The 27,061-nt window shown below is 41.2% G+C and overlaps 3 protein-coding genes across 3 annotated transcripts in view; 2 read left to right on the top strand and 1 right to left on the bottom strand.

The window, feature by feature from the left end:
* The first annotated feature begins 7,228 nt into the window (after nt 1-7,228).
* Nucleotides 7,229-27,061, top strand: part of LOC137290254 (uncharacterized) — a 31,665-nt gene continuing 11,832 nt past the window's right edge. The window contains exons 1-2 of the mRNA XM_067821030.1: nt 7,229-7,259; nt 8,326-8,442. Coding sequence (XP_067677131.1) covers nt 8,341-8,442 — 102 coding nt within the window. The 5' untranslated portion in view covers nt 7,229-7,259; nt 8,326-8,340. The remainder of the gene's footprint in view (nt 7,260-8,325; nt 8,443-27,061) is intronic.
* Nucleotides 9,633-11,202, top strand: LOC137290261 (uncharacterized). Its single transcript, XM_067821044.1, has 4 exons — nt 9,633-9,775; nt 10,189-10,290; nt 10,438-10,609; nt 11,066-11,202. Exons 1-4 carry the CDS (start codon nt 9,665-9,667, stop codon nt 11,164-11,166), a joined length of 486 nt encoding a protein of 161 aa, XP_067677145.1. The 5' UTR covers nt 9,633-9,664; the 3' UTR covers nt 11,167-11,202.
* Nucleotides 19,600-25,294, bottom strand: LOC137278417 (uncharacterized). Its single transcript, XM_067810733.1, has 5 exons — nt 25,262-25,294; nt 23,999-24,145; nt 21,303-21,404; nt 20,983-21,154; nt 19,600-19,741 (listed from the first exon to the last, which is right to left on the bottom strand). Exons 2-5 carry the CDS (start codon nt 24,107-24,109, stop codon nt 19,653-19,655), a joined length of 474 nt encoding a protein of 157 aa, XP_067666834.1. The 5' UTR covers nt 24,110-24,145; nt 25,262-25,294; the 3' UTR covers nt 19,600-19,652.

The following is a 27,061-nucleotide window of genomic DNA, read 5'->3' as shown; positions in this document are numbered from 1 at the left end:
CTTGAATCAACGGTAAGAAAAGTTAATATCGATCAAGAATGAGAAAAGGGTTTTGAATTTTGTGTGACAGGTAAAATTTCGTTGACTGTAGAATGTAGACATACAGCTCGGATGTACGGATGTCAGTCTGTATAACATAACCTTCACCTTGTGTGTTTGTGTTCTCAACAAAACAGCAGACAATATGTACAAAGAGGACAGTGTATAACGTCAGTTTGTAAATATTGTCTGACCCCGAGGTTACTGTTTCAGAAGAAAATGTTTCTTGAATGTGACTAGACACCAGTTACGCACCTGACACAATACTCCCTCATTGATGCTTAAAACTGCGCAGTTATAACTGGTCTTTTTGCGGTTGAAGAAGAGAAGAGAGACTTCAGATTGTAAAATGTATGAACGCATATATTATACTACCCATCAAAGTTTAGACTCACTAGTGTAAATGTGGCCACTTACTTCGGTCTAAAATTGATTTTACAAAAATTGTCCAAACTGTTTAAGGGTACTGTTTACAGGTTTGCTGATGTATTGTGAAACACATTCCTAAAGTTGAAAAGATTCTTGACATGAGTTCAATGAAAGATGAAACTCAGTGACAATTGGCGAATTCTTAACCAAACTTTACATCACTTTACATACTATATTCACGTGAAACCATATTTGCACATGCTTTTCAGCAAGTCGATGCATGGTTCTCGTGGAATTCGACATAGTTTGCAGTCTGTTGGTTCGTGGAGAAATTCATCAACATAAAGTTTGCAGTTGGTTGGGTAATTGGAAAAATTCATCGACATACAGTTTGCAGTTGGTTGGTTAGTGGAGAAATTCATCGTCATAAAGTGTGCAGTTGGTTGGTTAGTGGAGCAATGTATCGCCGGTGTAACCATGTATATCTACATAACATATGGCGAGTGCCTTAAGTGTCTTAACGTTTGATGAGTAGTATGCATCACATTATAAATAGACAATAAACTGCTGGTTAGTGGAGAAATTCATCGTCATAAAGTGTGCAGTTGGTTGGTTAGTGGAGCAATGTATCGCCGGTGTAACCATGTATATCTACATAACATATGGCGAGTGCCTTAAGTGTCTTAACGTTTGATGAGTAGTATACATCACATTATAAATAGACAATAAACTGCAAAGTGCACATGTACTTATAGAAGAGGAATCAAAGAGCAAATGAACTATTTAGTGATTAAACTATCAATTAATATGACATAATTTTGGGAGAAGTGTAATCCACAGGCAATGTGTTTACTATTGACAGAATACAGATTAAGATCATGTTTCTTTGGAGAGTTTAGATATACATGTACGTATAGGGGTGCAATCTAAAAGCAGTCAAACGTATGAACATTGACGATCAAAATAAATGAATGCAGCAAAGCCTGTTAGAGTGATCAGTGGGCGTGATAGCGCCAGCCTAGTGATCCAGGGAACTTGAGGAGCCGGGATCGAGCCCACCTGTGACCGTGTGTAAAGCCGTGGAGTCAACTTTGTTTTCAGACTCTTTGTCACAACCCCTAGTGTGCAGTACATTGTTCTTTGCACTTATAAGAGCCCACGGATCCGTTGTTTTTGGATCGGACGGAAGCCACATGAATACGTACAAACACAAACTTGCGGGTACTATGTGTCCCAGTCCACCCAGCTGTGACTGGGTACCTCGTACGGACTGGGAAAGTCATTATGCGCCTAGTTGCTGCACGAGTTGTATATTCCCCAGTGATTGGAGATTGATAATGCGATGTGCCGTTTGAGAGTGACATTCAATGATAGAAGGAAAAGACAAAGCGCCTTCGAGCAGATGAGCAGGATATTTGTGCTACACAAATACTAGCATAGTGGTCAGGCTGGTTCATCATCAGTCCTCGCCCCCTCTTCACGCAACTCACACAGAAAAAACGTCTCCACGAAAGCGACCTCACAAAGAGCAGAGAATATGCAGACTGCCCAACTGCGGTCTTCTGCATTACACAGTTCTTCAGAATTTCTGTGCTCCCAGTTGACCTTCATGCCACCAAGAGGTGCAAAACCAAGGGCACAGACAAGGTACAAAACCATGGGCACAGACAAGGTGCAAAACCAAGGACACCAACAAGGTACAGTGAGTGAATTTAGTTTTACGCCGCACACAGCAAAATTCCAGCTATATGGCGGTGGTCTGTAAATAATCGAGTCTGGCACAGACAATCCAGTGATCAACAACATGAGCATCGACCTGCGCAATTGTGAAATTGCGGTGCATATTTCCTGCACATGACTAACAAGCAAATTTGTGAAAGTATACTGAAGTATTAAATGAAGTAATCTTGATTGAACAATTTCTAAGCAAGGTGATGTGAAGCTCTTTGAAGTCTTCTCAAATCAACTACCAATGGTTAGTGCATATGTTTATATATATTTATTTCGCGGTTAAAGAAGTGGTATTTTCAAGCGATTCTCCTGTACATTACATCGCAAAACTCCCATTTTAGCCACGAATAGGGTTCCCAGATTGTCAGAAGACAACATAAGTGTGAGGAATCTGTTCCTACAGACAGATTCGTTGACAGATGTTTATCACCGCACAGAGCAATATTCTAGCCGTAAGACAGCGATCTGTAACTAGACAATGTTACTCAACTACCAACCGATATCAATTATGTTGACTTGCCGAGGATAGTTTCACTTTCATCACCAAGTGTTGGTATAACTGTTATCAGCTGACTCGAGGGGGAGATACTATTCATAATCCATAAACACTCTTCATTAGTTTTCACTAAGAATGTACATATCTGAACACGATACTACCATTAGACGTGCGATGCAGCGATGTAATCGCATTATGACATCACCACATTCATGACATTCATATACACCAAACCAAATATACTGTTAAAAAAGGAAACGCATAGACGAGAAATATGATGACTTTCGTATTTTCTAACATGCATAACTCGTCTACAAATAGACTTTTGTGCATGATATTTTACATCAGTTTTAGAAGTAGGTAATATCTATACAACCAAACTGATACGATGTTGACGTAGCACGACCCCGACGTCGGGCTTCCTGGCTCTCAGACCAATCCCTTTCAACCTGTCCTGTACAGTTTGACCTAATATCCGCTGAAGTCCAGGCACCCTGGCTGCTGTGCTGTCACCCGTGGATGTACGATCACGCAACTGTAATGCCCGGATGTACTGATTTTCGGCTGCAGTGGTAACTCGAGCTCTACCTGTACGGGGACGGTCATTTCTTATACCTGTTTGGTTGCAACGAGCTGCAAGCCATGATATCTTGTTCAGACTAACATTCAAACGCATGGAAAAGGAAGACTAGTAATCTCCACCATGCATTCATTCATTGGCGGTGTTCAGTGTTGCAGAGTCAAGACGTGAAGTAGCGATAGACCTTGAATTCATTCAAACCGAATGCCAGTTTCTGAACGTAATCTGGATTTTTAATGCCAGATAGTGAATGCTCTTTGCTGCACAATTTCAGCTGGAAGGTGATTTCTGTTGCGAAATTCTAATCCTTGTAAGAAATCTCATCACCATCAACATTTTCCGGTAAAATCGATTGTTTTTACTTGTGAATCATGTAAGATCATGTTATCAACACTTTTGCTGCATATTTTGATGAGTGGTTTGAACACAGTAGATAATTAATAGACTTTTGGATAATACAAATCGCCGATGCGTTTCTTTGGGGGAATGAATGAATATTGTTTAACCCCGCATCAGCAATATTGCAGCTATTCGCGGCGAGAAAAAGTCTCTCGTTGTACAAAACACCGAAAAGAATAAAAGTGATGTTGAAAATCACTAAAGTATCAGTCAATAAAGTATCCAAACTGATCTCTGAAATAAAAGCTATATTTTGTCGTAAAGTTTGATTTCTTTCAAATATGCTAGAAACGTTGTTAAGAAGTGCACGTAAAGTAGGGACATCGTCATAAAAACGCTCTCTAATATGAGCGAAGTCAACACATTCCAGCAAAATGTGCTTGATAGTAATCGGTCTATGGCATGGGATGCAAAATGGTGAATCTTTACCTTTCAAAAGAAAGGAATGTGTATAGTAATTATGGCCGATACGACATCGGCGAAGCACAACCTCATCTTGACGACCAAGTCCATTAAATGGATTTCGTCCAATATTGGGTTTAATGGAATGAAGCTTATTTGAGGCTTGCTCATCCCAACTCCGCTGCCACCGATCTGTTATATATTCTCGAATAGCAGACTTGAGGTCAGAAAAAGGGAGAGTAGTGTTGGTAACTGAACTTCGTAGAGCTTCTTTTGATGCGGAAGAGTTACCTCTTATACCAGAGTGGCTTGGAAGCCAGAAAAATACAGTAACCTTCCCAGTCATAGATATGTCGAAATGGTGACTTAAAATTTTGTCTAAAAACGGGTGATTATGTTTACGGTTTTTGATGGCCTGTAAACAGGACAAACTATCGGAAAAAATGATGAAATTGTTGTCTCGAGATTTTTCAATAAATTGTAATGCAACTAAAATTGCCATAGATTCAGCAGTAAAAATGGAACTTTCATCAGTCAGTCTAAGGGAAAGGGTGTTATTATCAGCAACAACAGCTGCAGACACATTATTGCCATCTTTTGATACATCTGTTTAAAGGCTTTGGAAAGAGGAGAATGTATTTTTAATTTCTAAGAATGCTTGTTGGTACAATAATGTATTTGTAGCAGCTTTCTTCAGTTTTGTCATATCTAAATTCACATCCGGCTGTATGGACTGCCATGGCGATATTTCTGAAATGTTAAATGGTGAGATATTCTCAAAATTGAAAGGGACATCCCTGATATGGGACTGTATACGAATACCTAGAGGTGGGGTTGATTTGGGCTTATTAGCATATAAATCCTTATAGGAAGGATTGAATTCACAGTTAAAAGCGGGGTTAGATGGACTTGAGTGAAGCTTAGCAATGTACTGAAGCGCGAGTTTGATTCTCCGTAACTTTAAGCACGGTTCGTTTGCTTCAACCGACATACTCTCTATTGGGGACGTTCTGAATGCCCCCAAACACATTCTGATACCTTGATTATGAATGGTATCGAGCTCTCTGAGATACGATTTGCGAGCTGAACCATAGATAAAGCAGCCATTGTCAAGTGTGGATCTGATCAACATCTATAGATGTGAAGCAGTGTTTGTTGTCTTTTTGGGGATAGTATATAATTTTTCAGAAATACTTTTACAGTGCATAACAAAATTTGTATTGGTTGATACTTAACTGATCTGCAATGAGCATACCGGATTCCGTTTACCTCATCTGAAACGACATTCCTATTTTGGCCAAAAAAACATTGTTCTGAAAATGTAACTGTCAAAACTAACTTTGTCCTATTACCATACTGAACATATCGATCACACGTAAACCCATGCAAACAATCATTAGTAGAAAAGAAAAAAAATGTTAAGATGGACTGTCTGACATCCCGTGTGTTACCTCTGGGCAGCGTTACCCGTAGCAGTGTGGATGTGATTTAGGTCACTCTTTTACAGAATACACACATAAACGTATGAAGTTGTCACAATCCTTTTCATTGCAAGATTTGTTTCCTTATTATAAACTGTCACGCACCTCCATGCGTTATCTGAACATTTATCCTGTTTACTGAAAGGTTGAACGCAAGTACGACTCGTCAACAACATGCCGGTCTGTGTTCATAGCACGATGAAGTTTACTTTGCATGTTTAACAGAATGATTTCACTTTGGTTACTAAGCATGATGTCGAAAGTAAACATTGTCTAGGACATATCTTGAACAGAAGCAGGTAATATAAAATAATCTCCCGTCTTAAAAATTACCGCTGACATGTTTTGGAAGCGCCTATGTCAACCTGGCCTCTTGCTTCAATAAACACATCAAAGGAGGTTTCTTCTACAGGTATCGTTCACAGACGTGGAAAAGGAAACAATTCATGCTTCTACAAAGTAAGATTTAACCTGGGGTTTGACATTGTTTCGCACAACTGGTCGGCTGTAACTCAACAAATAAATATATTTTATTACAGTTTGTGCTTGTGTTTAGAAATGTGCCAGGCACTGGTGAGGAGCAACCAGGCGCTATTGTGACAGAAGACGTGTTCAATTGCAATCGATACGGATGTTATTTTAATGTCTCGAATTTTTCGAGTGTGTAATTTAGGTCACCTCGTTATCATCGCCACTTGCAAGTTGTCAATTTCTCGTTTCATTTTGGGGATAGATTTTTCGCAACAGGTTTTTTCCAGTTGTGCGTTGAATTCAGGGGGAAATCAAGACCCGAAATCTCATGCCTTTTTCTCTATTAGGGTTGGAGTGAGTGGGTGAGTGAATTTAGTTTTACGAAGCATTCAGCAATTTCCAGCTATATGGCGGCGGTCTGTAGATAATCGAGTCAACAACATGAGGATCGATTGGCACAATTGGGAACCGGTGTGTGTGTGTATGTGTGTGTGTGTGAGAGAGAGAGGGAGAGAGAGAGAGAGAGAGAGAAAGAGTTGAGTTGAGTTTTACGCCGCACTCAGCAATATTCCAGCTATATGGCGTTGGTCTGTAAATAATCGAGTCAACAACATGAGGATCGATTGGCACAATTGGGAACCGGTGTGTGTGTGTATGTGTGTGTGTGTGTGTGAGAGAGAGAGAGAGAGAGAGAGAGAGAGAAAGAGTTGAGTTGAGTTTTACGCCGCACTCAGCAATATTCCAGCTATATGGCGGTGGTCTGTAAATAATCGAGTCTGGACCAGACGATCCAGTGATCGACAACATGAGCATCTGGGAACCGTTGACATGTGTCAACCAAGTCAGCAAGCCTGGCCTCTCGATCCCGTTAGTCGCCTCTTACGACAAGCACAGTCGATTGGAATAGCAGGCATGGATTGCTGAAGGTCTATTCTACCCCGGGACCTTCACGGATCCTCTTAGGGTTGGAAGCTCCGTTACTGTGTTCTGTTTGTAGACAACAGTAACATAGAATTACTCACAAAAGGAGAACATTTCGAAGAACCAATCACTGTTTGTGGGACTGTTGTCACAACAGTCATTGGTTGCTTTCCTCAGTGACTAAGTGTGTCCACCATGTGCAAGTCACGAGGTCCTCCTATAATCAACCATGATTGGACATATGATTGTTTTGTGGCAATAACGTGTCAAGTACATCGGATATAAATACCAGTACGTAGTACGACTTGTCACAGACGGTGGCCAGATACTGATGCAGTATTCAAATACTGGTGCCTCGACAATAAAAAAGGTACGTTCTTTCAGATTGCTGTCACATGTCTGAGCTGTTAGTCTTCACACCATTATCTAAGTTTAATATTTTGTATATTGCCTAAGTCACATATCCACTTAAACCACGAAATAATATTTTACGATGCTCAACAGGGCAGAAGATCGGCAAAATCGAGTGATACCCGATGGAGAGCTGGACGGCGACATGTGGCCATAGGCTATGTTTTTTTGTTTTTGCTGACTTTTCTTGACATCGGAAAGACCACGTTGACATATCGTGGGGTAGTGGCACATCGTCCTTCCATCCACCAGCGACCCCCAGACCGCATGATCGGATGGGTTTTTTTCAGTGCTCTGGTGTGGTATGGTCACCACAGGATAACATAAAGTTGTCTGCCAGAACTCGACTGTTTCCGTTCATAGACCGTATGATTAAACAAAGTCTGAAGGCGGCTAACATTAGCCAGGGTAAGCATCGAGTAGGAGTCACACAGGCATTCTTCAGGCACCGGTAACCTTGAAGTACCTGGTCCGGTATATAGATAATGGTCAGATTGGGACTGCCTGACTCACCACTGGTTGGACTCCGTATGGACTGTCAAAGAGCCCGATACTGTCAGAATGTCATTTATGCAGTTGCAGGAAGAAAGATTGGGTAGCAAGAATAGAGTCGTAATGGAGCCGCCCTTGACTGTTGCGTCGTCCCGAAGACGGCCAGTTAAAAGCTCTGATGCTAGAGCTGGTGAGGGAGCATCATCTCCTCATGTCCACTTAAATGTTGATTGTGTCAAGCACCATTTTTGATTGTGTGGGCTCTTTTTCTAACAAGCGGGAACCGGGCGGTATTAGGCTAGCTTGAAGCCTCTTCTTGGTTTCAGAAGATGACCGACCGATTCTGGTAGATGGCCCCTCAATCATTTGACAAGTTTTGCCTTCCATTTGTTTCAGTGACTAGAGGGGTATCTGCCGATCATTGCAACTATTGCACCGATGTGACACAGATATGGGCGAAAATCTGTCGCATGCCATATTGGGAAACCCACTGATGTCCCAGCAATAACTTAAGCATTACTTTCACGTTTCAGTCCACAAAATCCACAATGGCGATGCTTCTGATGAGCCTTGGTCTTGTCTTGTCATCTGCTGCAGCAGCAACAGTATCAGCACCACCAACAGCAGCAGCAGCGACACCAGCGTATGAGGTAAGTGCACTGCATTTACGCACAGTGGTAAATCCTTATTAATTGTAGGTTAGATACGCGGTGAGGAATAAACCTAAACCACACTAATGTTGTCTTAATAGTCACTTAAGTCACCGTTTAGCATGGATACCCCGTGTATTTTATTGACTGAGAGATAACTAGTCCTTGTCCAGTGCTAAAAGACAATATTTTATTCTGAAATCTCCACCTGCCAAAAGGCACCAGTACACCACCGAACCTATCTATGTGTCGGAGTTGGTGAAGAATTTAAGTCAAAGTCAAAGTCGTTGTCATGGAATTAAAAACAGAATACAAAAATAGAATTCACACACTATAGTACCCCACAAACGGCACATCTATGGATCATGGTGAGTATGTGTACCAAGTTTGATAAAGTATAGTTCGGGAGATCTGTTTCAGGCAAGATAACCTCCTCAAAGCCTCAACCTGAGCCATGCGCTTCATTCCCTGCCAGAGTGCTTGTTACAATTATCTAAGATCCTCAATCTTGTTTGTTGTATAGCATGTTTTATGACAACGATCCTGTGGGCGAGCTGGCTATGGCGCCAGGCTAGTGATCCAGCGAGGTTGAGGTGTCGGGATCGAGCCCCATCTGTGACCGGGTGTAAAGACCTTGGAGTCAACATTGTGTGTAGACTCTTTCAGTGTTGTCACAACCTCTAGTGTGCAGTACACAACCCCGTGCACTTAAAAGAACTCGCGCATCCGTTGGTAAATCACCAGATGGTGGCCACATGAATACGTACAAACACCTAGTTGCGGGTACAGCAATGTGCAGTAAACGTTGACAAAGTACCGTGACTATATGTCTCAGTCCGCCCAGCTGTGAATGGATACCTCGTTAGGATGAGAGAGCCTCAATAAACTCAGTGCGCCAAGTGGCAGCAAGAGTTGTACACTCCCCATGGAGTTGAGATTAAAATACAATGTGCTGTTGAGATTAATATCCAGTGATCGAGAGGGAAATAACAGCGCCTCGAGCATGCACTAGTGCGTGAATATGTGCGCTATATAAATATCCTATGTCATATCATATCATATCATGTCAGAACGATACATCTAATGAATGAAATTTCATTCCTTGCAGCTGATAATCAGTGTATCTTGTGTATTTGTTTTGCATCTTATGTGTTTTGGGAATATTGTTTAATTCATATATTTGCAGTGGAGAAATATCAACGCCACATACGGGGATGCGACAATGCTACTGAACGTCGCAATCGGAGATGGCATCATTGAACTTCACTCCCACAAACCAGACAATTCGCCGCCCTCTTTCAAAGAAACAAGCAATATCCACGTGTTTTCCAGGGTGTTTGTTGTCATATTTTTTATTACGAAATTAAGTTTCAATCTTTAACCGAAACTTGTAATCTCAATGTTCCTTGCAATGAGCAACTTTCCATATATACGTTATTGCAACACCATTAAGCCCTTGGAAATCAGATAGGTACATGGTAACATAGGAATTATGTTCAAAATTCTTCTCACTGCATACAAGTTATACCATGATCTGGCTCCATCTTATCTGCAAGAACTGCTGCACACATATTCTCCACCTAGAGCTAATTAACGCTACCTGAGACTGACCTGATTTGAGATGTTAACACCATTTGTACTGGGTTTTGCATATAGTCACTGCCTTGCCTGTTCATTTTTTATTTGCGCACCGCCTCAATACATCGGTAAAATTTCATGTCAGCATAATCTGTTATCTCATTTCAGCAACTTGTTGCCATGAGAAATTCCGTGGACAAAGAATGTTATGTCAGACATATCATAGAATCCTTTGAAGATCTGAAAGAGAAATTAGCCGGTATTGAACAGGTATGTACATATATGTGATGCTGATATAGGTCCATTTATCATCAATTAATGAGATTTAACATTTTCTAAACGTTTTCTTCATAGGTGTCTTGGGCTCTGACCTGAAACATTTGTTAATAGGACATATTCTTTTTTTTACTTCTGAAGCACGACGCGTCCAAAGGCAAGCTCTCCGAAGACTGGATTGACGTGAAGAATGTTTGCCCCATCGAGTCGTGGGCTGTGGAAGATCTCCTGGGAGATGAGATCGCCTGCTTCTGCCGCTTTCACAAGGTCTACTTCGTCGGTCTCGTACACACAGGCGTCGTGGACCTCACATGTATGTATTGTTTTGCATTGATAGTTTCTTTTCCTCAAACTTAAAACGTCCATTATATGTTTACTGTTACGCGTGGTCCACTTGTATTTTCCGGTTACATCAGTTAATATTAAAAACAATAAGCTTGGACTATAGAATCCTTGTCGCCAAAGCCTGTGATTATGCACTGCCAAACTTCGATTTACTGTTACACATTGAAATGTGTATTTCTATATTCTATAGTACACAAATGCCAACGTTCATCAGACTAACATAATTTGATCATTTTCTACATTATCTATTACAACTGCCACAATATATTGGACTTTATTGACTTAATTTCATCATTTTGTATGTTATCTAGTACAATGCTAAGATAAATTAGACTTTAGTGGCTGAATTTGACCATTTTCTATATTATCTGAAACACATGTCCCGATTGATTAGACTTTATCAACTTATTTTGATCATTTTCAGCTCCATCAAGACGACACAAGCGTGCTGCTGCTCGTGTATCTGTTGCCAGCGCTTGTTGCTGTTGCCCCCGGGAACTAAGCGCTCTCGAGGATGCCAAATAACAGTAGTATTATGCAGTTTCAAAATTCCAAATGATGTAATATTTACCTCAGTGGTTCAATAAATGTTTAAAAGCAATTACTTTCGAAACAATTTCGTGGGTTTTTTTAACAATTAGAACCGATATAAACAACGATTTTTACTATTTTTAACAACGCTCAAACAATTGTTCAACAGGCGGGCAGCATAATTCCTCAGATAGTTTGGGTAGTGGGATAGTCTAGTGTTTAAAGTGTTCGTTCGTCTCGCCGAAGTCCCTTCACTGTGCGAACCCCATTTCTGGTGTCCCCAGCCGTGGCTTTGATGGAATATTACTAAATGCGGCGTAAAAGTAAACTCACCCAGTTTTAAGATATTGAACGATATACATGCACTTTTGTGTAATAATGGTATGGTATCAAGAACAAATTGTACCTGTACATATTTACATCGCCAACACTTCATCGACCCGTGAAGGTCCGGGGTAGAATAGGCCTTCAGCAACCAATGCTTTGCGGTAAAAGGCGACTATGCGTGTCGTAAGAGGAATCGGGTGATCAGGCTCGCTGACTTGGTTGACAAATGTCATCGGTTTGCAATTGCGGAGATCGATGCTCATACTGTTGATCACTGGATTGTCTGGTCCATCCTCGATTATATACAGATCGCCGTCATATCACTGGAACATTGCTGAGTGCGGCGTAAAACTAAACTCACTCACTCAACACTTCATCTGTTTCACCTATCTTGTGACACTCAAACATACTATGATAAAAAGTATATGCTTCGTGGCAAACTTTGTGACATTCAAGTAGAAAACATTAAAAAGCATCCAACAAAAACTATATCTCCATGTTTTCATAAGAATTGGATTGCAAATAACAAAGGCTACTACATACAGTCATTGTGGTGACTGGGAAATGAATGTTCCATATGATGATTTTATATGAAACATCGACGCGGGTTGCTCCACATGAGCTGACACCATCTTCGTGTTGTGCTGTGAACGAGTCTCAATCTTCCACAGACGATCGTAGAAGTCCTGGATGGTTGCATTTGGAGATGTCCAAATAGCGGGCAAGAGGGTCGAAGGTTACACATCTGGCAATACTAATGTGCCAGAGGGCGCAGTCGGATTTGGAGCTTTCTTGTCAGCGGGCAAGAGGCTTCAAGGTTCTGCATCAGGATCTCGCCATATCTCGTACAGCCTTCTGGATCCAATACCGAAGCGTTTTTGACCTCGCTTGAAGTGACCACACCGCGAAAGGAGCGTATTTCTTAGATATCCTCCGAAGACAAGTCTCTTTTTGGTGGCATAGTTTTTTGGGTATATGCTATACTTATAAAAACAAATGTCCATATAGAAATCCCAGTACTATACCAGGAATATCAATACTACACCAGGATTCCCAAAACTATGCCAATACTATACCTCGAATCCCAATTCTATACCAATACTATACCTGGGATTCCTGAATTCCGGGATTTTCTGCACAGGTAGACTCCTTCCGGAACTTCGGCAGATTTTCTATGTTTACTACCCGGTGGTGCTGATACTTCCAACCCTTTTGGCCCGCCGTAGTTTGGTAATTGGTGAGGCATAAATTTTAAATTAAACCGTTGAGCGGGTTCTGATTCGTCTGATAGTAGCCGGAAAATACATTGATTATTCTTACATGGGCAATTCTTTGCTAAATTTCTAACGAGTTTTGTAAACCGTAGGGCCCATCCAGCACAGGCCCTATCATATAAATTTTCTATATTTTGGATAAACCCATATATGATTAGGCATTCTGGAACCTCCAGTGGGAGGCGGCTCTGAGATGTGTAGTCTATATCTTTATTTTGTCCATAAAACACATTGCTTGCTTCCAACGGTATGGTCAGTTGCACCACACGTACATTTGAATTGTCTCCATCAAAGATCAGAGGGCGGCCTTGATTAACAGTGAAGCATTTACCTTCAGGCTCCGAGCAGTTTGAGAGTATAACCCGCAGTTTTCCATTAACTGCGTGAAACTGGTTTGGCTGGAAGAGTTGAACGAAATCAATTACTTCTCCATTTTCAACATACTCATGGAGGATGCACAAATAGAGTTCTAGAAATTGTTTTGGAATTTGGTATTGTTCGTAGAAGATGTATCCCGATTGATCCAGGATTTGTTTCTCTTGGTCAGAGAGAAACACATGTGAGACACCTATATTTTTTTCTTCTTCAGAAGCGACCTGCGTAGGGGGTAGTGAAAGGAAGCCTCCATCATCTGAGGCCCCTCGGATTTTCATATATCGAGCTTGTGATATGTGATATTTTTTCTCCGCTTCCTGAACGGATATATTACCTGACCTGATCTCAACATAAGCTTCCCGCGATAGTTTGGTTCCTGGCATTTTATACCCTTTACTTTTTGTATTTTTAATTGCAGGTGCACTTTGCGTTGGGGTTACACACGTTATTGAAATATTTAGGGAGTCAACGGTACATAGTTTGCTATATCCATGTTAATCTTGTCAACAGTCCAGCCTTTATTAGTGTAAAGTTCTCAATATTTTTCTAATAACCGGTCAATAGCATCTGGGTGTGTTGTAACTTCCTGAAGTTATTAGCCCATTCACCTGTTGTTGGGGAGACACCCCACGTAGAACAATGTGAGTGGGTCACTTTGGAGTGGTTAAAAGGTTATGAAACATCCAATAGAAGATTAAAGTGCCTTTACTCCCCTCTGTCAAATTTATATGTGGATAGTTTTTGTAGATCGAAAAGTGGTCGTATAATTAGTACTAGATGTGGGTGTACCCTAGATTTCCCTGCAAATTTACATGCGATTTTGCTCTACGGTTGAGTTGCCTCGTTACCTATACTACTTGGGCTTACTTCCATCGAAACGAAGCCCTCGGGAGACCGAACCCAGTCATAGCGGGTGGAGGTGCACTCAAGTGTAACGACGGCTTCCGATTGGCTGGTTCATTTGCTGATACGCTGCTAACTCGTAGTGTGTTCAGAAAGATGCTGCGTTTGATATGGTGGTTGATTTGGGCCATCGCTTTCTCGCACTAAATTTTTGAGGCGAGAGAGCGATATCACGAGACGGGAAAGCGACAACACGAGACGAGAAAGCGATAGCACAAGACGAGAAAGCGATATCATTGTGCGAGAAAGCGATAGAGTAAGGAAGCGAGAAACCAATATTACCCACAATTCAGTCCTGTCCTGGGTACGAACGACTACAAACTGGAGCTTAATCGCCATTCGTAGTTTCTCAATAGTATAAAATGGTTTTCAGTAATGTTCTTGGTACTGTTTGACTTGACGTTTAGAGAAATGTAAGATAGATGTAGACTTTCCTTTGGCATACTATTTGAATGTGAAAGACTGGAAACATTCATTTTGTGAAGGAATTACATATTTTATGTCATCACTGAACTGGAACTGTCTTAACCAACTTAATGACATCAACCAATTATTATATGGGGGGGGGGGGTTCAAAAATTACAGCTGTACTTTCCTTGATTTCTTCAAGATGATAAAATTTATAAACTGACGATCTTCACCTTTATGAACCCAAATCGCTCTTACCCAAGGAACGAAGAGGCGCACTGGACAGTAAAGCAAAATTACATTGGTACCTAAATGTAGAAACAGAACCATTACACAGTCAGTGGTCTAACCTAGGCAAAAGGATGCAGTCCAACGTTCGTCCAGTCCTAGCTGAAAATATACAGTATACACTAAGCAATTAAACCCTGGTCTAAGTAACCATAGTGAACTTCGAGAGGTATTTAGCAGTTGGTGTGCTAAACAGTGGGGGTAGTTCTATGGATGTGCAGCTTCTTTATTATAATATAAGCAACGTTTTTGTGTATACACTGTTATCAAACACGTGATGTACAATACTGCAGGAAACGCTTAAGTGAGTGAGATTCGATCGATTTATGTCGCTCTTAGCAATAATCTAACAAACCGGAACCATTAACAATGATGCATGATGAAGCCATGTGAATAACAACTGTTTGCTCTGCATCACGTTTATCTGTCATACATATCATCACTTAGAGTACGTTGTGAATATATTATTGAGACAGTTTAAATGGTGCTTATATGTCGAAAGTTGGTGTGTAAAACATATCTGACAGCGTCATAACTCATAAATACACTGTTTTACCTGTCTCTGTTTGCATGTATTACATGTATATATCACAAACTGTACAGCTGCTCGTGGTCGCGCAGCATTTGATAAGCTGATTGGTGACGCGTGTATCCAATTAACCTTTTTTCAGTCTGTTTCAACATCATGAGTTTCGATCTACGTGATTGGGTAACGATGACATGTGTCAACCTAGCCAGCAAGCCTGATCACCCGATCCAGTTAGTCGCCTTTTACGGCATGTGCATATTTCCATTGTCAGTGCCTCTTATGTTTATCCTATCATGAAACAAGTGTCATGACATTCAAACATACCTTGGCAATGGCTAAACGATTCGTGGAACACTTTGTGATCTTTAAACAGAAAGCATGAAAAAGCTTCTGACGAAAACTATACGTCCATATATTTTATCACAAGAATTGAAGTGCACTGTCATGTCAAAGTGACATCAAAGGCTACTATTTACAGTCCTTGTGGTGTCAAAGTGACATCAAAGGCTACTATTTACAGTCCTTGTGGTGTCAAAGTGACATCAAAGGCTACTATTTACAGTCATTGTGGTGACTGAGAAATGACGGCTTCATATGCTGATTTTATATAAATACTTTGTTCGTTTACTTTCAACACAGATGTTTCGTGTTACAAACTGCATTATCGCGGTTCAAAATATAGTAAATATTCGCTTGTTGAGTCTTGTCGTTATGTTAAAATCATAACATCGTTCGAAAACTTTCTCGTTGGTAAAGCAATTGATTGAGTCAATTATTAAGTCCGCACTCAGTATTATGACAGTTATATGGTGGCAGTTTCGAGTTTGGACCAGCCAATCCAGGGATCAACAGCAAGAACATCAATCTGCACAATTGGGATATAATGACATGTATCAACCACGTCAGCTAGTCTGACCACCAGATCTTACAACAAGCATGGGTTGCTGCAGATCATTTGTAACCCGGATCTTCACGGGTATGTTGGATAACTATGAGCACCGGACGTCGGACATTAAATTACCCTGAACCCAAGACAGTTAAAGAACTCTGAACTCCTAAAATAGATGCAAGCCTGACTGTACTTTGAAACAATCATAGCGACACATGCATTGACTTTGAAATTATCAAAGAAAACATCTAAAGCGGTCGTTTTTCAGGGACAGATGTCAAGCCCTCGGCGAGATTGATTTAAATTTGATCTATCGAATCATAGTTTTACGCCACTTTTAGAATTTGTTCCAGTGATATCACGGCGGACACACAAGAAATGGGTTTCACACATTGCTGTCATATTGGGAATCAAACCCGGGTTCTCAACCAAGCTACCACACTGCCCCATGTCATCATGGAAGAGTTCATGAATATCCAGGATGAATGTACTACTGACGAACCAGTATTAGATGAGCCACGACCTAACAAATGACACCAGCTGGCATATGTGGGAAGGTCTCCAGAACACTCTATTTGAAAAATGAGTGAAACAGGTTGTCGCTTACAGCTTGACAAATTCAATTTCCTCGTGCGAAGCGGCAGTACACTGTCAGCGTGTATTGCACGTGCTTAATCCCTCAATCCCTAATCCCTCTCTTACTCGCTAATCACATCATGTACGTGTAATTGTGTTTTAATTATGTTTGATTTTTTGGTTGCATGTGACCTTTAATTGCCAATCTATCTGTAGCAACCATGTGTATTCGTCCAGATTACTTGTCCCGCGTACTTGTCACAAACGCGTTCACTGCGCTGGCTCTTTTAATACTTGTCAAGCAGTATATTAGTTGAAAGGTTGGCAACGTACTACCCACGCTTCGGATCAAACAATATTTTTCATGTCAAAATACAATATCGACACCATCAAAGGTACACTCTCATTTCTTCATTTGGTTGTGCTCTCAGATTTCCTGCCCCATGTTACTCACGTGAAATATGTTTTATTCAACATTGTAAGCGCCAATCGTGGTATTCAGATCGTTCTTCGCCTCCATTACCCTGTCAGCTTCCAATTGAACAAAGTGACGCAACAAGAATAAGCAGACATTAAAAAGAAATATCATACTGTCTGATTTTATCATTAACCTGTTGGAGTTTATTTTCTTATCTATCTTCGCTATTGTTAGAATTTTCGTAACATTTAACACTAATGGCACAATGGGCGAATGAAGCATGGGAGGTAACTGTAAATATTCCATATGGAATAATACCCTCCTGTTCCTTCACTCCGTTGAACCGGAAGCTGCAAGGGGTAATGGAGACGAAGAACTGCCTGATATACCACGAGTTGAACTTAAACTGTTGAATAAAACACACTGAACGTGAGTAATTGTTCAACATGGGATGGAAATGTGAGAGCACAACCCAGTATTTTGACGTGAAAACTATTTCTCGAATCGAAGCGTGGAAAGTTCTTTGCCATCCTTCGCTCGCTTCGCACACATGTACGAAAACTGGTCATTTTCTCTATGCTGCGCAACCCATTTGCGCTACAGTTTGCCCGTGACTAAACTCACTCACTCATGTTGATACGTGTGGTTAAAGCAAAATCAAATCAATCTCGCCGAGGGCTTGACATCTCTCCCTGATAATATCAAAGTCAATGCATGTGTCGCTATGATTGTTTCAAAGTACAGTCAGGCTTGTATCCATTTTAGGAAAGCTCTTTAACTGTCTTGGGTTCAGGGTAATTTAATGTCCGACGTCCGGTGCTCATAGTTATCCAACATACCCGTGAAGATCCGGGTTACAAATGATCTGCAGCAACCCATGCTTGTTGTAAGATCTGGTGGTCAGACTAGCTGACGTGGTTGGTATATGTCATTATATCCCAATTGTGCAGATCGATGTTCTTGCTGTTGATCACTGGATTGGCTGGTCCAAAACTCCGCCACCATATAACTGTCATAATACTGAGTGCGGACTTAATAATTGACTCAATCAATTGCTTTACCAACGAGAAAGTTTTCGAACGATGTTATGATTTTAACATAACGACAAGACTCAACAAGCGAATATTTACTATATTTTGAACCGCGATAATGCAGTTTGTAACACGAAACATCTGTGTTGAAAGTAAACGAACAAAGTATTTATATAAAATCAGCATATGAAGCCGTCATTTCTCAGTCACCACAATGACTGTAAATAGTAGCCTTTGATGTCACTTTGACATGACAGTGCACTTCAATTCTTGTGATAAAATATATGGACATATAGTTTTTGTCAGAAGCATTTTCATGTTTTCTGTTTAAAGATCACAAAGTGTTCCACGAATCGTTTAGCCATTGCCAAGGTATGTTTGAATGTCATGACACTTGTTTCATGATATGATAAACATAGGAGGCGTTGATAGTTGAAATACGGACATACCGTAAGAGGCGACTAACTGGATCGGGTGGTCAGGCCGCCGCCATAGAGGCGGAGTGCGGCTTTAAACTCACCCACTCACTCACTTTATCAACGAAGAAGTCATCGAAGGCTGCTACTGACGATCAGACTGTACGATTCAATAACATAATAAGACTGAACAAGCGAATATAAATGCCTCTGACATTCTGAACTCACCCAATACTATTTATAGTAAGAAACATGTGTGCTGAAAGTAAATGAACAAAATGTTTCATATAAAATCAGCATATGGAACATTCATTTCCCAGTCACCACAATGACTGTATGTAGTAGCCTTTGGTGCTATTTGCAAAACCAATTCTTATCAGAAACGTGGAGATATAGTTTATCATAGTATGTTTGAATGTCACAAGATAGGTGAAACAGATGAAGTGGTGAGTGAGTGAGTTTAGTTTAACGCCGCACTCAGTAATATTCCAGCGACATAATGGCAGTCTGTATATAATCGAGGATGGACCAGACAATCCAGTGATCAACAGTATGAGCATCGATCTCCGCAATTGCAAACCGATGACATGTGTCAACCAAGTCAGCGAGCCTGACCACCCGATTCCTCTTACGACACGCATAGTCGCCTTTTACAGCAAAGCATTGGTTGCTGAAGGCCTATTCTACCCCGGACCTTCACGGGTCGATGAAGTGTTGACGATGTAAATATATACGGGTACAATTTCTTCTTGATACCATACCGTTATGACGCAAACGTGCATGTATATCGTTCATATAGTTCATATAGCCCACTACCGAAACTCTCTGAGGAATTATGTTCACCTTTTGAACAATTGTTCGAGCGTTGTAAAGAATAGTAAAAATTGTTGTTTACATCGGTCCTAATTGTTAAAAAACACGAAATTGTTTCGAAAGCAATTGCTTTTAAACATTTATTGATCCACTGATGTAAATATCCACATATTACATCATTTTGAATGTCGACAATGCATAGTGTTACTCTATTTTGGCCATATTGAGACGGCTTACACTACGACGGATCCCGAGCGACAACAGCAACAAGCGCTGGCAACAGATACACGAGCAGCAGCACGCTTGTGTCGTCTTGATGGAGCTGAAAATGATCAAAATAAGTTGATAAAGTCTAATCAATCGGGACATGTGTATCAGATGATAAAGAAAGTGGTCAAATTCAGCCAATAAAGTCTAATTTACCTTACCATTGTATTAGACAACATACAAAATGATGAAATTGAGTCAATAAAGTCCAATATATTGTGGCATTTGTAATAGATAATGTAGAAAATGATCAAAATATATTAATAAAGTCTGATGAAAGGTGGCATTCGTGTAGTATAGAATACTCCAGTGGACAATACTATAGAATAAGATCAAACTATTGTCCAAACTAAAGTCCAATGTACCTTGGCATTAGATAATATAAAAAATGATCAAAATATGTCAATAAAATCTAATGAACGGTAGCATTTGCATTAGATAATATCGCAAATGAATAAATCAAGTCAATAAAGTCTAATCAATTGTGGTACGTGTATTATATGATATAGACAATGATCAAATTCAGTCAATAAAGAGTAATGTATCGTGGCATTAGTATTAGACAATACAGTCAAAAGTACTGCCAATCTGAATGTCAGAACAAAGCGTTGGAAAGGCATCAGAATATTACTACCCAGCTCACTCATATATTGTAAACTCAAACGCCAACAACGTTGACACCAACGACGCTATTATATCATCAACATACATGTTTCCACATACATACTACAATCCCAAACCTGACACCACACTGACTCACTTACTGACTCACTGATTCACTCACTGACAGACTGACTCACCCACTCACTTACTCATACATTGTAAACTCACTCACAGACTCAGTGACTCAAACGACAACAACGTTGAAACCCGTGACAGGAACCAAGCACCTGAACTCATTGCCCATGGGGTGTGCATAGAACCTCTCAGGTGTATCATCCAACTGGCAGCATCATTGAATGGCCCAGTGTCCGTTTTCAATCATTCTTTTTGTGAAACTTGTTGAACATCACATAAGCAAGAGCTTTGGTGTAAATATTTCAGTAGTCCTAGCTTCTTGTTAATCATTTGGAGTCAAAACTGATTTAATCGGAAATACACATGGCAATGTGTAACAGTAAAGTTTGGTAGTACATAATCACAGGCGTTGGCGACAAGGATTCTATAGTTCAACCTTATTGTTTTTATTCTTAACTGATGTAACCGGAAATACAAGTAGGCCATATGTAACAGTAAACATATAATGGACGTTTTAAGTTTCAGGAAAAGAAACTATCAATGCAAGACAATACATACATGTGACGTCCACGACGCCTGTGTGTACGAGACCGACGAAGTAGACCTTGTGAAAGCGGCAGAAGCAGGCAATCTCATCTCCCAGGAGATCTTCCACAGCCCACGACTCGATGGGGCAAACATTCTTCACGTCAATCCAGTCTTCGGAGAGTTTGCCTTTGGACGAGTCATGCTTTAGAAGTAAAAAAACAAACATAACCTATTTTCAAATGTTTCAGGTCAGAGCCCAAGACACCTATGAAGAAAACGTTTAGAAAATGTTAAATCTCATTAATTGATGATAAATGGACCTATATCGGCATCTACATATATGTACATACCTGTTCAATACCGGCTAATTTCTCTTTCAGATCTTCAAAGGATTCTATGATATGTCTGACATAACATTCTTTGTCCACGGAATTTCTCATGGCAACAAGTTGCTGAAATGAGATAACAGATTATGCTGACATGAAATATTATATATTAAGGTGACATGCAAAGAAAAAAATGAACAGGCAAGGCAGTGACTATATGCAAAACCCAGTACAAATGGTGTTAACATCTCAAATCAGGTCAGGTCAGTCAGCTAACGTTAATTAATAATAATAATAAGAAGAAGAAGAAGAAGGGGAATATTTTAGGGGGACTCCTTCAGTCCTTTGCTTTTTTGTCTGTCTCTAAATCCTTTGAGTTTTCTGCTCAATAGGGAGGAAGGGTACCATCCCGGACCTCCTCAGCACAGATCTCCAACACCTCTTACTCATCGTCTCTACATGGATGACATCGAGCTCCTTGCCAAAGGAGATACCAATTTGAAAGAACAGGTTCTCCTTGTCGAGTCCTTCTCTAATGATATTGGCATGACATTTGGACTCGACAAATGTAATACTCTTCATTTGAAACGTGGCAAGGTAACTAATGATGGATCGGTCAAGTTACAAGGGGGAGGAGTTATTGAGCATCTTGTGGAAGATCAGGCCTACACCTATCTTGGAATGCAAGTTCGAGACAAGCTCCAGAATGCCCAGATTCAAGATAAACTTCGGGCCGAGTATAAATCTCGTTTAAAGAAAATCTGGAGTTCAGAGCTAAATGCTCGAAACAAAGTCAAAGCCACCAATACTTTTGCTGTGCCAGTCCTCTCCTACTCCTTTGGAGTAGTTGATTGGACAAAACAAGACATCCAGGGTCTTGACCGCCTGACCAGAAGGATCATGTCAGATAACAGAGCACACCACCCTCGTTCGTCTCTTAATCGTTTATATATGCCAATCAATTCTGGAGGTCGGGGTTTGATTAATGTGGAAGCTCTTCGTGACAGAATTTTATTGTGTACTTTCGCACATATTTATTTGTCAGATGATCCTCTGGTGATGCACGTCAAGATTCATGATGAAAGCAAGGAATTCCACAGCTACTTTAAGCGTGCCAAGGTTGTTGGAGACAATTTGAAATTTGAAGTTGATTTTGTTGATGGCGATGTACTGCTGGACGGTACAGTGATGGGAGTAAACCAGGTGAAGTCTTTCACCAAGTCTGCCCAGAGTCGGTCCTTTGTGGAGAAGTTGTCTGAGAAGCCATTGCATCGTGTGTATATGCAGTGTGTGGAACAGAACAGCAATCCAACCGACTCCTTCGCCTGGATGAAGTCGGCTGGTCTCAAATGTGAAACTGAGGGCTTCCTTTTTGTTGCTCAGGACCAGTCACTTCCCACTCGCAATCGCCAGAATGTGATTCTTAAAGAAAACATCAATATGAAATGTCGTCTTTGCAATCAATTTACAGAGACAGTCCAACACCTTGTCAGTGGATGCCCTTCCTTGGCACAAACAGCATATCTTAAAAGACATGATGGCATGGCTCGCTGCTTTCATTATCGTCTCCGCAATGCCTGTGGCTTTGACTCCGAGGTCCATCCATGGTACGACCCTGAACATGTCCAGGGCGTCCTGGAAAATGATGCTTTTAAACTTCTCTGGAATAGGCCAATATACAGCCTGAGAAGAATTCCAGCCAACAAACCTGATCTTGTCCTTTTTGATAAAACCAATGAAATTATTTATATCATTGAATTTTCTGTCCCTTTTGACAGCAATGTGATTGGCAAGATTCAGGAAAAGCATGATAAATATGCGGACCTCGCCTTTGAAATGTCTCGCTTGCATCCCAAGTACACTGTCGTCAGGCTCCCCATTGTTCTCGGTGCCCTTGGTTTGGTACCTCCTGATCTCTTGGCGCAGATCAGAAGAGTGCCCGGGTTCTCCACCGGGAGCACAGCCCTTCTGACAATCTGGGTAATGCAGAAGGCTGCAGTTTTGGGGAGCCTCCATATTCTCCGGAAAGTTCTTGGTGGGTTCGACTAGGCAGTGTTTCCTGGGAGAAGTCCCATTCGCTGTCTGGGCTGCGTGTAGAGGGGGCGAGGGCCCTGAGCTGATGATGAGCTTGACCAGCCTGACTGTGCCAGGATCACCCAAACCCTCTCTGCTGCATTTCTATCTCAATCTGTAAAAAATAATAATGATAAAAATGTACATTTCTATAGCGCATCTGTTCGCATAACAGTATGCTCTGTGCGCTGCTCAGACAAAGTGGCTCTTAGAGAAATGTCCTTTGAAAGAGATAAGGCTTTCGATTGTTTTTGAAGGAAAGGACAGTTTCAGACATTATGATGGATGCAGGCAGCTCATTCCATAAGGTTGAGGCAGCATAGGCAAAGGTTCTCTTACCAAATGTGGCCGTTTTATTCTTAGGAACAGTACAGAGATACTTGTGCTGAGATCGAAGAGCTCTTGGTGGAGAATATGTGTGCAGCAGTTCTTACAGATAAGATGGAGCCAGATCATGGAAGCACTTGTAGGCAGTGAGAAGAATTTTGAACATAATTCCTATGTTACCATGTACCTATCTGATTTCCAAGGGCTTAATGGTGTTGCAATAATGTATATATGGAAAGTTGCTCACTGCAAGGAATATTGAGATTACAAGTTTCAGTTAAAGATTGAAACTTAATTTCGTAATAAAAAATAACAAACACCCTGGAAAACACGTGGATGTTGCTTGTTTCTTTGAAAGAGGGCGGCGCATTGTCTGGTTTGTGGGAGTGAAGTTCAATGATGCCATCTCCGATTGCCACGTTCAGTAGCATTGTCCCATCCCCGTACGTGGCGTTGATATTTCTCCACTGCAAATATATGAATTAAACAATATTCCCAAAACACATAAGATGCAAAACAAATACACAAGATACACTGATTATCAGCTGCAAGGAATGAAATTTCATTCATTGGATGTATCTTTGTGATATGATATGATATGATATGATATGATATGATATGATATGATATGATATGACATAGGATATTTATATAGCGCACATATTCACGCACTAGTGCATGATCGAGGCGCTGGTATTTTCCCCTCGATCACTGGATGTTAATCTCAACAACAAATCGTATTTCAGTCTCAACTCCATGGGGAGTGTACAACTCTTGCTGCCACTAGGCGCACCGAGTTTACTGTGTCTCTCTCATCCTAACGAGGTACCCAGTTGACAGCTGGGTGGACTGGTTATATACCAACGGATTCGTGGGTTCTTTTAAGTGCACAGGGGTGTGTACTGTACACTAAGGGTTGTGACAACACTGAAAGAGTCTGCACACAATGTTGACTTCAAGGTTTTTACACCCAGTCACAGATGGGGCTCGATCCCGACACCTCAACTTCGCTGGATCACTAGCCTTGCGCTATAGACAGGATCGTTGTCATAAAACATGCTATACAACAAACGAGATTGAGGATCTTAGATAATTGTAACATGCACTCTGGAGGGGAATGGAGGGGATGTTGATATGGATATTTGTTTTTTCGGTTTCCATGGAAACATGGCTCAGGCTGTGACTTTGAGGAGGTTATCTTGCCTGAAACAGATCTCCCGAACTGTACTTTATCAAACTTGGTACACATACTCACCATGCCGTTTGTGGGGTACTACAGCGTGTGAATTCTATTTTTGTATTCAGTTTTTAATTCCATGACAACGACATTGACTGATATTGTGCTCCTTTCCGGAGATAGATAGGTCTGATGGTGTACTGGTGCCTTTTGGCAGGTGGAGATTTCAGAATAAAATATTGTCTTTTAGGACTGGACAAGGACTAGTTATCTCTCAGTCAATAAACTACACGGGGTATCCATGCTAAACGGTGACTTAAGTGACTATTAAAACATTAGTGTGGTTTAGGCTTTTCCTCACCGCGTATGTAACCTACAATCAACACGGATTTAGCAGTGCACTTACCTCATACGCTGGTGTCGCTGCTGCTGCTGTTGGTGGTGCTGATACTGTTGCTGCTGCAGCAGATGACAAGACAAGACCAAGGCTCATCAGAAGCATCGCCATTGTGGATTTTGTGGACTGAAACGTGAAAGTAATGCCTAAGTTATTTCTCGGACATCGGTGGGTTTCCCAATATGGCATGCGACAGATTTTCGCCCATATCTGTCAAATCGGTGCAATAGTTACAATGATCGGCAGATACCCCTCTAGTCACTGAAACAAATTGAAGGCAAAACTTGTCAAATGATTGAGGGGCCATCTACCAGAATCGGTCGGTCATCTTCTGAAACCAAGAACAGGCGCCAAGCTAGCCTAATACCGCCCGGTTCCCGCTTGTTAGAAAAAGAGCCCACACAATCAAAACTGGTGCTTGACACAATCAACAGTTAAGTAGACATGAGGAGATGATGCTCCCTCTCCAGCTCTACTATCAGAGCTTTTAACTGGCCGTCTTCGGGACGACGCAACAGCCAAGGCCGGATCCAACACGACTCTATTCTTGCTACCCAATCTTGCTTCCTGCAACAACACTGCTAAAATGGTATTCTGACAGTGTCGGACTTCTGACAGTGACATTCCAAACGGAGTCCAACCAGTGGTGAGTCAGGGACACTGACACCTACCTGACTCAACTCAATCTGTCCATTATCTATATTCCGGACCAGGTACTTCAAAGTTACCGGTGCCTGAAGAATGCCTGTGTGACTCCTGCTCAATGCTTACCCTGGCTAATGTTGGCCGCCTTCAGACTTTGTTTAATCATACGGTCTACGAACGGAAACAGTCGATTTCTGGTAGACAACTTTATGTTATCCTGCGGTGACCATACCACACCAGAGCACTGAAAAAACCCATCCGATCATGCGGTCTGGGAGGTGCCTGTTGGGTCGCTGCTGGATGGAAGGACGATGTGCCACAGATCCTTACCGGTGGGCGTGTGAACAACCAGTTGCCGCAAGGGAATAACTACTCCACGATATGTCAACGTGGTCTTTCTGATGTCAAGAAAAATCAGCAAAAACAAAAAACATAGCCTATGGCCACATGTCGCCGTCCAGCTCTCCGTCGGGTATCACTCGATTTTGCCGATCTTCTGCCCTGTTGAGCATCGTAAAATATTATTTCGTGGTTTAAGTGGATATGTGACTTAGGCAATATACAAAATATTAAACTTAGATAATGGTGTGAAGACTAACAGCTCAGACATGTGACAGCAATCTGAAAGAACGTACCTTTTTTATTGTCGAGGCACCGGTACTTGAATACTGCATCAGTATCTGGCCACCATCTGTGAGAAGTCGTGCTACGTACCGGCATTTATATCCGATGTGCTTGTCAAGTCATTGCTACAAAACAATCATATGTCCAATCATGGTTGATTATAGGAGGACCTCGTGACTTGCACATGGTGGACACACTTAGTCACTGAGGAAAGCAACCAATGACTGTTGAGACAACTTTGCTGTTTCCTAGTCCCACAAACAGTGATTGGTTCTTCGAAATGTTCTCCTTTTGTGAGTAATTCTATGTTATTGTTGTCCACAAACAGAACACATTAACGGAGTTTCCAACCCTAAGAGGATCCGTGAAGGTCCCGGGGTAGAATAGACCTTCAGCAATCCATGCTTGCCATAAAATACGACTGTGCTTGTCGTAAGAGGCGACTAACGGGATCGAGTGGTCAGGCTCTCTGACTTGGTTGACACATGTCAACGGTTCCCAGTTGAGCAGATCGATGCTCATGTTGTTGATCACTGGATC

The sequence above is a fragment of the Haliotis asinina genome, chromosome 1, assembly GCF_037392515.1.
Source record: "Haliotis asinina isolate JCU_RB_2024 chromosome 1, JCU_Hal_asi_v2, whole genome shotgun sequence".
NCBI lineage: Eukaryota > Metazoa > Mollusca > Gastropoda > Lepetellida > Haliotidae > Haliotis > Haliotis asinina.
This window is presented reverse-complemented; position numbering and strand designations above follow the sequence as displayed.

What these genes read in the sequence shown, in the direction of transcription:
- LOC137290261 (XM_067821044.1), top strand. Translation starts at nt 9,665, where the DNA reads ATGCTACTGAACGTCGCAATCGGAGATGGCATCATTGAACTTCACTCC. An exon ending in ATATCCACGTGTTTTCCAGG is followed by an intron (nt 9,776 to 10,188) that starts GTGTTTGTTGTC and finishes ATCTCATTTCAG; the next exon opens with CAACTTGTTGCCATGAGAAA. An exon ending in AGGCGTCGTGGACCTCACAT is followed by an intron (nt 10,610 to 11,065) that starts GTATGTATTGTT and finishes GATCATTTTCAG; the next exon opens with CTCCATCAAGACGACACAAG.
- LOC137278417 (XM_067810733.1), bottom strand. Translation starts at nt 24,109, where the DNA reads ATGCTACTGAACGTGGCAATCGGAGATGGCATCATTGAACTTCACTCC. An exon ending in ACATCCACGTGTTTTCCAGG is followed by an intron (nt 21,405 to 23,998) that starts GTGTTTGTTATT and finishes ATCTCATTTCAG; the next exon opens with CAACTTGTTGCCATGAGAAA. An exon ending in AGGCGTCGTGGACGTCACAT is followed by an intron (nt 19,742 to 20,982) that starts GTATGTATTGTC and finishes GATCATTTTCAG; the next exon opens with CTCCATCAAGACGACACAAG.